General features: G+C 40.7%; 1 protein-coding gene across 1 annotated transcript in view; it reads left to right on the forward strand.

Moving 5' to 3' along the window:
- PRPS2 (phosphoribosyl pyrophosphate synthetase 2) overlaps positions 1-12,509 on the forward strand; it is a 31,887-nt gene extending 19,378 nt beyond the window's left edge. Inside the window, exons 5-7 of the mRNA XM_012784820.2 lie at positions 6,673-6,846; positions 7,797-7,956; positions 9,867-12,509. Of these exons, the coding sequence (XP_012640274.2) occupies positions 6,673-6,846; positions 7,797-7,956; positions 9,867-9,959 (427 nt within the window). The 3' untranslated portion in view covers positions 9,960-12,509. The remainder of the gene's footprint in view (positions 1-6,672; positions 6,847-7,796; positions 7,957-9,866) is intronic.
- Positions 12,510-13,321: the final 812 nt, after the last annotated feature.

Here is a 13,321-nt window from a genome sequence, read left to right on the forward strand (position 1 = left end):
TTTGCTGGACAGTGCCAAAATGTGGTCTTTCCAAAAAGATACACCTGTTGACGTTCCATCAGGTATGGATGCCAGTGACTTTGTACAGTCTTGCTCACATAGTGTATTATCAGGCAGTTTTGATTTATAAATCAAGTACACGATCTATGGGATCTCTCTGCGTTAATTAGGGTTGCTGCGGGTGAGGATACATTGGATTTTCCTTGAGAGGTCTGTCTATCCATACCTTTTGCCTGTTGTTCTGTGGGCTGCAGGCCTTTCCTCTGCATTGTCAAGAGTTCTGCACAGGCATCAGATCGCAGCTTTGTTTCTCGTGTGTGTTGCAAGTATTTCTCCAAGTTTTTCATTTCTTCCCCCTTTTTATATGTTTATTCTCTGCAGAACTTTTAAAACCTTATGTAGTCATTTTATCTTTTCTTCATATTATGACTTCTGGGTTTATGAAAGGCTCGCCCTTCTCTTAAAATGCTGCTTCTCCCATTATTCTGTATATTTTATGGTTGCCTTTTTCTTTTTTAATGTTGTAGTTTTTCTTCCATCTGAAATTTGTTTTGTAATAAAGAGTGAAATAAGAATCCACTCTCCCCTCGCCTCCCACTATCTGGTTGTTCCAGAACTATTTATTAAATAATCCACCTCTTCCCCTATTGATTTGATTTCCGTAGAGGAGGTACTAAAAAAAATGAAATGGCGTCTTTTATTATATACTAAGTTCCCAGCTCCAAATAAATAGCTATTTGCCAACTCCTGCTTTTAAAAAATGCAGAATAAACTAACCAGAGTAAATGGTGGGGCTTGAGATGGTTTGTTCAGAACCCTTCAAAGCAGTCCCCACTCAACCTCACCTGCTTCCTCTGCCAGGAAAGTCAAGCTTTTTAGGGGATGTGGAATTTTTGTCACCTCCTTTCCCTTTGCCCAGCGTTTCTGCTCTACATCATGTTGCCCTCATATCCTTTTTTTTTTTTTTTTTTTTTTTGAGACAGAGTCTCACTCTGTTGCCCAGATTAGAGTGCCGTGGAATCAGCCTAGCTCACAGCAACCTCAAACTCCTGGGCTCAAGCAATCCTCCTGCCTCAGCCTCCCAAGTAGCTGGGACTACAGGCATGCCCCACCATGGCCCAGCTAATTTTCTCTAGTTTTTTAGTAGGGACAGGGTCTCAACTCACCTGCTCACCTGCTCACTCACTCACCTGCTCAGGCTGGTCTCGAACTCTTGAGCTCAAATGATCCGCTGGCCTCGGCCTCCTAGAGTGTTAGGATTACAGGCATGAGCCACCACACCCAGCCATATACCCTCATATTCTGGAGTGGGGCATTCCCCAACTGACAATTCCATCAGGTTAGACATGGTGCATGCAGTTGGCATTATCTGTGGCTTCTTCCCGTGATACAAAAAGTTGTATTTGACCCAAGAAAGTACCGTAAATATCTATCAAATTGGAGCTTGTTGCTTTAGAGAAAGCTTCAAGGCTTGACTCATTCCAGGTAAAACTTAATATCGCCACAGGAGGTCACCCTTGGGTAGTCTTTGAAGCTTGATTGGGTTGACCACTAAGAAAAAAATAAAGCTAAGAAGGAAACAGACCTACCACTACTGAGATACCAAGTATCAACCTAAAAGTGGAATGGGAAGTGGTTGAGACTAAATAATTCAGATTCAACTTTTTCCCCCTGATCTGTGTACATGCTCTATAGAAAATTTGGAAAGTTAGAAGAAAACTTTATCTTTTATCTCTACCAGTGATACCACTATGAATAAATTGGTATATCATGTATCTGTCTCTCCTGGCGGTGCCTACACGTACTCATACATACAGAAAACAGAATGTAAATAATATGCTGGAGGAAATCAAAGGCAAACTGTATATATGTTATTTTCGTTCTGGCTTTTTCTGCCTAAGATTTCAGTGTCATGCGTTGTCCCAATACCATTTGTGAAACTAGCTTTCCTTAATTGGAGTTTAAATGACATGTAAATAGTAGTACTGCGTATGCTTTAAGGTGATTATGGGGCAAACTTTTTATCAGCCTCCAAATTACATTTTTTTTTCTCAATTAAATCCTTATGTAAGGAAAGTTGGTAGTTAGACAAGTTAGGGAATGAAGGGTATCTGCTAGGGCTACTGTGATTTTCATTCCACCCTGAAGGGTGATTTTTTTTTTTTTTTTTTTTAAGGGAAGGAGAAACATGGCTCTCATCATAGTAATGCTTCCCTTTGCTTCCAAGGCCATTTGGAAATCTGAAATGGGCGTCTTATTCTCTTATCTAACAGTCTTTAAGTTTGGTCCCTTTTCTGTTACCCTGATTATTGACATATTTGGATTTATTACCACTATTTTATTGTATGCTTTAAAGCTATTGCGCAGTATGTTTTTTTCTTCTCAACAAAGTAGACATTATTATTATTATTATTATTATGGTTTTAGACAATTAACATTTATTTAGGTTTTTCCACATATCGGCCAATATCTTTGCTCACCTTCCCCTCCTCCCACATCTCGATATATCTCCTATCACTTTCCTTTTGCTTAAGTTGCATTCTTTAAATAGTTGCATGTTAGAAGTGAATTCTCAGGTTGTATAGTTTGGCTGAAAATATTTTTATGTTGCCCTCATTCTGAAAAGGCAGTTTCGCTGGGTTCAGAGTCCTAGATTGATAAGTTATTTTCTCATATCAAACCGAAGATCTTACTCTACTAACTTCTGGCATCCATTGGGAGAGTTGAGCACTTGCCCATCAGTCTGATTGCTATTCCTTTCTAGGCGACTCATCTTTATCCTTTTTTTAAGACATTTGATCCTTTTTAAGCTTTCTTGGTCTTCTCTAGTTTATTGAGATTGCTTGGGGATGCATGTCTTGGGCTTACTAGATCAGGAGATTGGTGCCTTTCTGTCTCTTTTGTTTCTTGGGCTGCATCCTGGACAAGGTCTTCATCTCTGTCTCCTACTATACTTGTTCTCTCTTCAGGTGCTTTCAATCTGTTTACTACAGTTTTTAATTTCAAATACAATATTTTTTATTTCTTGAAATTCTTTTCTTGCCCATGTCTTGATTAGTCATTCTTTATAAGCATTTTATTCTTATCCAAGTTTCTGTTTTATTTCTTTAAAACATAAACAGTCACTTTAGGCTCCTTTCAGCTAATGCCAGCATCTGATTCTTTCGCTGTTGTGAGTTGATTACATTGTTTCTTGTGGCTATCACTTTTGGTGCCTTGGTACCTTGTGACTGTCTCCTGCGAAATCCTCAAATTCCTTAGAATTTTAGCATTATAATCCTTCCAAGAGGATTTGCATTTGTCATTTGCCAGCTACGTTGGTGTACTAACTCAAAGTATCCCTTATAAATTAAACTTTCCACTTGAGGGTTTTCATCATACACGTAATAGGAATTTGGATGAGCAGCCCTCAGGAGAGCTGAGAGAGATGTATTTTTTGTTTTGTTTTTTTTTTTTTTGAGACAGAGTCTCACTCTGTTGCCCAGGCTAGAGTGAGTGCCGTGGCATCAGCCTAGCTCATAGCAACCTCAAACTCCTGGGCTCAAGCGATCCTTCTGCCTCAGCCTCCCAAGGAGCTGGGATTACAGGCATGCGCCACCATGCCCGGCTAATTTTTTCTATATATATATATATTAGTTGGCCAATTAATTTCTTTCTATTTATAGTAGAGACGGGGTCTTGCTCTTGCTCAGGCTGGTTGTGAACTCCTGACCTCTAGCAATCTACCCCCTTCAGCCTCCCAGGGTGCTAGGGAGAGATGTGGTTTTGAACTCTCGAGAGAGAACTAACCCCCTCCACTCAGCATCAAGTTTGAGACAGGTAAGCATCCTTCCTATTCCCACGTGGGCAGCAGGTTTATTTTTCATTCCTTGTAACTCTGAAGAACCTTTGGCCTCCTTGGGTTACACAAGGGTCTCCTGCTAGAGTCTGTCTCGGCTGGGCCCTAAGGCTTCCTTTCTCATCCCCCTGTCTCTGCCAACAAAGCGGAAGCTTGAAATCATCAGGGCTCCTCAGAAACCCGCAGAGCAAGCCCTTTGTTGCATATCAGCTTCTCAGGATAACCTGCTTGCTTCTACGTTCTCTGCCTCTAATGATTCCTGCTATCATTCCAGCTCCGTGATGTGTTTATAAAGATAGTTCCCTTGGATTACAGTGTAATGTATCATGTCGTTGTTCCATTGACAAGGCTGAGCAGGCTGCCTAGTCTGCCAGAGCACCAAAGTACAACTCAGAAAGATGTCATCTGGAAGCGGAGATATGTCTCTGTGGAAGAAAGGTAGCTTTCCCTAGGCCTCATTTTCAGGCCTTGAGATAGCAAATGTCCTTGCTAATTCTAATGTGGAAAAAGAACATTAAGGCTTGAAGGAGGTTGCTGCATTCTTTGGTCAAATTAAAAAGAGGGTAGCTGAAGTTGTTAAAATACCAGCTGAATAAGTTATACACAGTTATCATGTGACCCAGGAATTCCACTCTGAGGTGTGTGCCCAAAACACTTGAAGACAGGGACTCAAACAGGTATTTGCATGCCAGTGTTGACAGCAGCAATATTCAAAATAGCCAAAAGGTAGAAACAACCCATGTGTCCGCCAACAGACGAATGGATGAACAAATTGTGCTGTATCCACTCAATGGAATGCTATTCAGCCTTAAAAAGGAATAAAGCACTGATTCTATCCATCCACACTGCAATACGGATGAACCTTGAAGAGTTTACACTAAGTGAAAGAAGCCAGACAAAAAGGGTCACATGTTGTATGATTCCATTTATACAAAAAGTCCAGAATAGGCAAATCCATAGAGACAAAAAGTAGATTAGCACTTGGCAGGGCCTCGGGGTTGGGGGGAGAATGGGGAAGGGGTTTCCTTTTGGTGTAATGAAATGTTCTGGAACTAGATACAAGTAATAGTTGTACATCATTGTGAATACACTTAATGCCATTGAACTGTGCACTTTAAGATAGATTCAATTTTATATGTATTTTTCCACAATTGAAAAAAAAATACTGGCTATGTTGAAAGTCCACAGAAGTGGGGAAGGGTAGCCTGGAGCACCTAGTCCCCTTCCTGCTGCCCGTTTGGCCCCAGCAAGTGGATTCTTCCCAGAGGCTTGCCGTTCTGTTCTGGATTAGGGCACATGGGAGCTCCATTCCTGGTCACTATCTGAGGATGACACTGTGAATAGGACCAATACTTTAAAAAATAATGTTTGGAGCTTGTATCCTCCATGCACTTCATCTTAAATTGGGGTATGTGTATATTGGTCCCTCAAATATTTTTTCAGCTAAATTGCATAATGTCTGATTGTTGTTTTAAAAACTGGAATAGGAAAGTCTTTTGAGGGGAGACTGAGACAGGGTCTTGCTCTGTCGCTCAGGCTAGAGTACAGTGGTGTGATCATAGCTCACTGTAGCCTCCAACTCCTGGGCTCAAGCAATTGTCTTGGCTCAGCCTCCCGAGTAGCTGGGTCTACAGGCACCCACCACCACGCCTGGATAATTTTTGTGTTTTTTGTAGAGAAAAGTTTTTTGTTTTTGTTTTTTTTTTTTTTTTGAGACAAAGTCTTGCTCTGTTGCCCTGGTTAGAGTGCCGTGGCGTCAGCCCAGCTCACAGGAACCTCAAACTTCTGGGCTTAAGCAATCCTCCTGCCTCAGCCTCCCAAGTAGCTGGGACTACAGGCATGCGCCACCATGCCCAGCTAATTTTTTATATATTTTTTTAGTTGGCCAATTAATTTCTTTCTATTTTTAGTAGAGACAGGGTCTCGCTCTTGCTCAGGCTGGTTTCGAACTCCTGACCTTGAGTGATCCGCCCGCCTCAGCCTCCCAGAGTGCTAGGATTAGGATTACAGGCATGTGCCACCATACCCAGCCAGGAATAGGAAAGTCTTAATGTCATGTATCTACAGCATTGTTTTGAAATAAGTTTTACCGTTTAAGTCCACTCTTCACCAGACAATCCAAAATTTCTAGGGCTCACCAACAAGCCTGGCCTGTCTACTTTCTCTTCCTGTTGCCAGCTCAGCCCCTTCTGAGCCAATAACTTATTTTTTTTCTTTCTTTCTTTCTTTTTTTTTTTTTTTTTTGAGATGAAGTTTTGCTATGTTGCTCAGGCTGTCTTTGAACTACTGGGCTCAAGCCTCAGCCTTTTGAGTAGCTAGGACGACAGGTGCATACCAATGTGCTGGCATTAATGACATTTGAACATTTGCTTTAGCTGGACTCAAGGCTTACAGAGTCTCCTTAGGCCTCAAGTCTAATGAAACCCATTCTCACAAGCCTACGTGTTACATGCAAGTGTTACCCAGGCCTTTTGTCCCCACTATTTTCCACCAACTGAGCAAATGGCAGTTCCTAAATAACATGCTTTAAGCTGTGCCTGTGATTTTTAAAAGGTACTCACAAATACTAACAAATTGAATATCAATTTCTTATCCAATAATTCCATCCAGGGTGCCCTGACATTCATTCCAGCTACCATGAACACAAGGCCCATGGCTAGCACGTTTCTCCCTGTACATTGCTTAGGGCATACCTTAGACCATGCCTGGCTGAACGAGGGATACCTGACTCTTTCATCTTGAATGTAGTTGCTTGCTGCATCCCTAAAATAAATTTTAAACAATTGATTGTAAAGAGTTTTAATTGACTGCATGTTCATCTGCATCTTTGCCAGGGTCACGTCCATCGCAGACAGGTTGAATGTGGAATTTGCTTTGATCCACAAAGAGAGGAAGAAGGCGAACGAAGTGGACCGGATGGTTTTGGTGGGTGATGTGAAGGACCGCGTGGCCATCCTCGTGGACGACATGGCTGACACATGTGGCACCATCTGCCACGCTGCGGACAAGTATGCAGGCGGTGGGGAAAGTGCTAGAACCTGTCACTAAGAAAGGGAAATGCATCCGATTTTAGAATTGGGCCCGTTTTTCCTATAATGATCGCTGGTTGCTTGGCAGTGGAATTTTAGACCAAAGGAGATGCTAGGCCCATCATCTTTATCTTTATCATTTATCATCTTTATCTTATCTATCATTTTTGGTAGAAAAGAAATCATGGGCTTTGCCTTTTCCAGGTTGAGCTTGCAGAGTGTTTGAGAAAGGGTCAGAGGAGGTGCTGAGTATGGAAGGAAAGAGAGTTTGGGGGCTTTTTTGGGCCCTTGCATCCTTCTGCTCAGTCTTCAAGGCAGCCTTCTTGGTCGTGGTCTTCCAGAGGTTGCAGAGTTGCGCTGTCTGGTGCAGGAGCCACCACCACGCCATGCATGACTGTAGCGCTCTTGGAACGTGGCCAGTGTAAAATGCACCCCAGGTTTCAAATACTTAGTATGAAGCAAAGAATGTAAAGTATCTCATTAATAATTTTTATATTGATTACATGTCAAAATGATGTTATTCGGGCTATATTAGTTTAAACCAATGGTTCTCAACCAGGGGCAATTTTGCTCCCTGGGGGACATTTGGCAATGTCTAGAGACATTTTTAATTGTCAGGGCTGAGGGGATGGGTGTTGCTATGGGGTAGAAGCCAGAGATGCTACTGAATTTTCCTAAAATGCACAGGACAGCCCACATAGCAAAGAATTATCTGGGCTTGAATGCCAAGATTGCTAATCCTTTATTTAATGGGATACAAAGTGTTTTGCTAATGTATACCTTAAAAGATCCTATTTTAGGCTAATATATGTGAGTGAAGTTTGTTTCATCTTTTCCTTTATGGAACACACTTTTTGCTTTTACCATTCATACTAGAGGAGGGTATTTCAAGAATTTGTGACAATTATTTATCTTCTGCTATTTTATAGGCTACTCTCGGCTGGAGCCACCAAAGTTTATGCTATCCTTACCCATGGGATCTTCTCTGGGCCAGCTATTTCCAGAATAAATAATGCTGCCTTTGAGGCTGTTGTTGTCACAAACACAATTCCACAAGAGGACAAAATGAAGCACTGCGCCAAGATTCAGGTACTGTCTACACTGCAGGCAGAACCAAGCAGCAAGGCACCTATTTCAGATGCCCAAATATAGCGTCAAGTCTTCTGTATGTGTGGCTCCTTGCTAAAGCAGATGCTGGCAGAGGTTGCAGCTTCTCATGACAGCAGGATAAAAACCTTGTTAGATCCCTGAGAAAGGCCAGGGCCAGCAAAAGTCAGTGCTTGCTATTTAGAAATAGCGAGTAAACAAAATCGCACTAGAAAAACAGAAACAGGCCGCACTAAAGCTAAATACAGAATTACCATGTGACCCAACAATTCCTAGGTGTATGCCTAGGTGTATACCTTCAAAATTTGGAAACAAGTTCAAACAAAAACTTGTGCATGAATGTTCATAGTAGCGCTCTTCACCATAGCCAAAAGGTAGAAACACCCAAATGTCCATCAACAGATGAATAGAGAACCAAGTGTGCTCTCCATGGAATATTTTAAAGGAAGGAAATTCTGACACATGCTCTAGCGTGGATGCATGTTGAAAACATGCGAAGTGAAAAGAAGCCAGACACAAAAGGAGGAATATTGTGTTTCCACTTAAATGAGGTACATAGAATAGGAAAATTCACACAGACGAAGTAGAATGGTGCTTACCAGGGAATGGGAGAGGGGAGAATTGGGAGTTATTATTTAATAGGGGTAGTTTTTGCCTGGGATGATAAAAAAAGTTCTGGAAGTAGATAATGGTCATGGTTACACAACACTGGGAATATAATTAATGTCACTGAGTTAAATGGCTAAAATGGCAAATTTTATGTTATATATTTTAGCACAATAAAAAAAATCGGGATGGGGAAGCAGGCTGTACTAAGAATCTTTTTTTTTTTTTTTTTTTGAGACAGTCTCACTTTGTTGCCCAGGCTACAGTGGGTGCTATGGCATCAGCCTAGCTCACAGCAACCTCAAACTCCTGGGCTCAAGCAATCCTCCTGCCTCAGCCTCCTGAGTAGCTGGGACTACAGGCATGTGCCACCATGCCCGGCTAATTTTTTCTATATATATTAGTTGGCCAATTAATTTCTTTCTATTTATAGTAGAGACGGGGTCTCACTCTTGCTTAGGCTGGTTTTGAACTCCTGACCTCGAGCAAGCCACCCACCTTGGCCTCCCAGAGTGCTAGGATTACAGGCGTGAGCCACCGCGCCTGCCCTATGTACTAAGAATCTTAAGAGCTTTGCTCCTTCCTGCCCCTCCTGACTGGATGTCCACTAGCCACCAGAGAGCTGGCAGTTAATATTTTCATGCCTGACTAGTAGCAGTTTAGGTTGGGAGTTGGCACACTACAGCTCACAGGCCAAATCCAGCCCATCATCTGTTTTTGTGAATAAAGTTTTATTGGAGCATAGCCACGCCCATTTTACCTGTTGCCTGTGGCTGCTTTCACACAACAGCCAAGTTGAGTATTTGTGACTGAGATCATCTGGCCTGGAAAGCCAAAACTATTAACTATATGGTCTTTTATAGAAAGTAGTTTGCTGACCCCTGGGTTAGATGATCCCAGTTGTGCTACTCTTAAATGACACGGTCGCCTTTTTTTCAGAAACAGAGAAAAACTTTCCATATAATGATTGAGTAAAATTAATTTTAAAACAACAAATGACCCTAGAAAAAAGGTGTCTCTGGTTAACACCCTAAAAAGCCTTTGAGTCTCTGCACTGAAAAATCTCCCTTCCCAGATCCATCCCATATGGGTTTGGTTCAACAGGCTGTCATTTGAAGACAGACCCCAAAGCTGTCTGTCCTCAAAAGAAAAGGGCATGGGAGGTTTTGATGGTAACACATCATGTGTGCTAGAGAAATCGCTTCTCAGCTTTCGGGCTTTTCAGTTTTTAAAGAACTCAATGTCTCGCTTTTTTCCTCCCTTCTGTTTTTCTCGTTGGCTTTTAGGTCATTGACATTTCCATGATCTTGGCGGAGGCGATCCGAAGGACACACAACGGGGAATCTGTGTCCTACCTGTTTAGCCATGTCCCGCTATAAATCCAGAACATGCAGTGTCCAGCAATCCTACTCTGACTTCTGAGTTGTTTTCGTTAGTCTGATTTTTTTAGCTTTAGGACTCAGCAATGATAACATAATCACTGGCAAAAGCATCAGATCTTTGTATACTCTCAGATTCATTGTTTCCCTTTCTAAAGCTCAAGATCATTTCTTTCCAGTGTTTTGGGGAGGGTGGTGGTTATTTAGTCTTTAAAGGAACCATCTTAAGTGAGAAATGTTTTTGTCATCTTCACTTGTTCTGACAGGTGATCTTTTCCTTTGTTCTTTCAGTACTTTGAGGCAACAACTTTCAAATGTATAATTTCATCGTGGGAGTTCATACTTTATATATTTCGAGGTTGCCAAAGGTGACTTCAGATTAAAGCCTTCTGTGTAAATATAATGATAATGCCTATGGACATTTGGGTAAAACCCTGTATAGAATGAGCCCTTTACTTTGGAGTAAACCTTAAAAAAAATTTATAATACCATGAATTTTTAATTTTTCTTTTCTTTTCTTTTTTTTTTTTTGTAACCATCTTGTTTATTGTACTTAATTTGGACCAAATTTTACTTAGCTTAAGATGGCCACTGACACATTTATTTTTTGGTAAACAAAATCAGAGGCAATGTACTTCTGTATTCTGTATCTTTTTTTTATAACTACTTCTGAAACACATTATAACTGTTACTTACCAAATGCCATGACCTAAAATTCCAAAATTATATTCAGCAATTGCTCTGATTTGGAAATTCTTTTGAGATACAATCTCTGAGCTCGTTGTCACATTAGTGCTCCCCTCTGTCCCTCCCAGATGGACCATTCTTTGGAATGCGCCTCATGTCCCAACATCTTGTTCTTTTATATCATATTTTTGACTATAGCATTTACTTTGCATTTTTTCCCACTGATTTCATTTCGTAGATATCCACTGAAATAAAGACTCCCTTGGATCCTCTCAGATTTACTATTCTGATCATTATCTTGATTTTGACATAAATAAAAGGTGACTTTTTATGAGAGCCACCGAATGCATAAACATTATTTCATTAGTTTTGATTCAGTGTTCTTTTACCCTTTGTAATCAGAAGTAGTAAGTCTCTAGCAACTGGCAATTTTAACTAAAGCTGTTCTATGAAAAATATGGGTGGGAGAGGCCTATGAAAAAAGCACAGATTAATGAACTTCAGTTGCTCCAGTAGGATAATGTTTTAAAAGTGGCTCAGAAGTGTCTGTAGAGAAGAAATTCACTGATGATTGCATTGTCCATAAGGTGACCCTCACAACATGCTCCTAAGGGAAGTGCCTTGCTGCCTCTGTGGCAGAAGTCAAGCATTGGCTCTTTGTGAATTTTATTATATGTACATTGGTAGACAACGAGTTAAATTCTTCAGCCCTGAAAGAAGAGGATTTGCATAGGCAAAGCCTAGAAATAATGAACAGCAGTCTCTCCCTTCTGCTGAATAAATTCTCTGCTCTAAATTTTGCAGGTGGAAAAATCAAATCTATTTAATAGATCATTGACATTTCCATGGTATAGGTGCAAAAAAAGGGAAAAACAAAAAAAAATAGAATAGATCATTAACAAAGTTGAACAGCAATCTTTAGGGTTTTAAACTTCACTATACTAGAGGATGAAATGATGTTAGAAAATACTGTTTTAGTTGCAAAAACTAACATTTTGCTGTACCTTAAAGTGGCTTGGTAAAGTCAGCTGTGCAGTACAGATTGACTATATCTAGCAAGAGTGTAAAGAGTCTATTTTGATGCTACGTAATTTTTATTTTTGATAAATGTGTGACATCTGTATTTCTTGGAGTTTCTATGCTTGTATGAAATAAAGGTGTAATTGTAAAGACACATGTAGACAGCTTGATGTGCAAGTGTGCAAGTTTAAACATGTGGACGGGACTAAAGCCAGTTGATTTAGTAAAAGGTAATCATTTTAACTAAGATATTTAAAGTCTAGGAATGTATAGAGCTAGTTTTAAAATACTGATCTTCAGATAAAAAACGAGATTAAGGAAATCTGCATTGGTATTCTCTGAATTAAACACTGATGGTTTCTATCATGCTTTAGCTCCACTTTTGTATTTCAAAGTACTTCTGAATACATTTATGAACTAATTAGACTGGACTCATCCATACAAAGTGGAAATTCAGACCTTAACTATTTGATGTTTCCAGTTCAACAAAGCCAATTGAAGACTGCCTGGTAAGCAGTAGAGTCCCAGAACTTTCTCGATCTTTGCTGCTCCTAGTGTGGAAACCTGAGACCACCAAACATATCGATCCTGCCCAACTCTACTGAATGGGGGTGGGCTTGGCATATGTCTAGCTAAAAAGGGAAGCCATAGAAATATGAATACACCAAAGTTGTTTAGCCTCAGCTTAAATTATATTAGTCAACTTGTAGATGATACCTTTTCTTTGTTAAATACAATGTCAGCTAGGAATATATCATTTGAAGTGCTTGTATTGATTTGGGTATAGGACTTTAAGATCCTTCAACATTGTACTAAAACATTTCAATAAAATCATGCTGACAACTTTCTTTCATAATTTCTATCATCATTGTGGATGTTTTGATGGAGTGACGTGTTGACGCAGTACCCAAAAATGTTTGCTACTTTACGATTATAGCCCAGCATACAAGATTACAGAAAAGCCAGACATTAATTGAAGTCAGCTCCTCTCCATTTTGAAGGTGTTTCTTTCTGAAAGACTTAACTAGCAATCTCCTTTCCCCAAGCACAACAGCTGTGCCACTTAAGACATCCAAGTCGTTAATTCTAGATGTTTCCTATAAAATCAAAGGTTGCCCGGTGTATTTACACGTCAAAGTAGTGATGTTCAATATCAGTTTATTGGAGCAGACCAAACTTAAATGTAGGGGACCTACAGGCACAGTGGTAAAGGGACAGAGGCGTGCAGAGGGCCAAATCAGGCAGGGCTTGGTGAAGGGACCCCCACTACTACTAATTTAATGGCAGAAGTTTCCAGACCCCCATGCCTGTGTTCTAGCATGCATTGCAGAGTGCACATGATGTGTTTCCATGAGGACACCCAGTGAAGAAGGGAACTCGGGCTGAGACGCACTAACACATCTTTTTGTCTAAACTGCATGGAGAGCCAGGCACGGTGGCTCACGCCTGTAATCCTAGCACTCTGGGAGGCCAAGGCGGGCGGATTGCTCGAGCTCAGGAGTTCGAAATCAGCCTGAGCAAGAGCAAGACCCTGTCTCTACTATAAATAGAAAGAAATTAATTGGCCAACTATAGAAACAACATATAGAAAAATAAGCCAGGCATGGTGGCGCACGCCTGTAGTCCCAGCTACTCTGGAGGCTGAGGCAGCAGGA

This window comes from Microcebus murinus, chromosome X (assembly GCF_040939455.1).
Source record: "Microcebus murinus isolate Inina chromosome X, M.murinus_Inina_mat1.0, whole genome shotgun sequence".
NCBI classification, from domain to species: Eukaryota; Metazoa; Chordata; class Mammalia; order Primates; family Cheirogaleidae; genus Microcebus; species Microcebus murinus.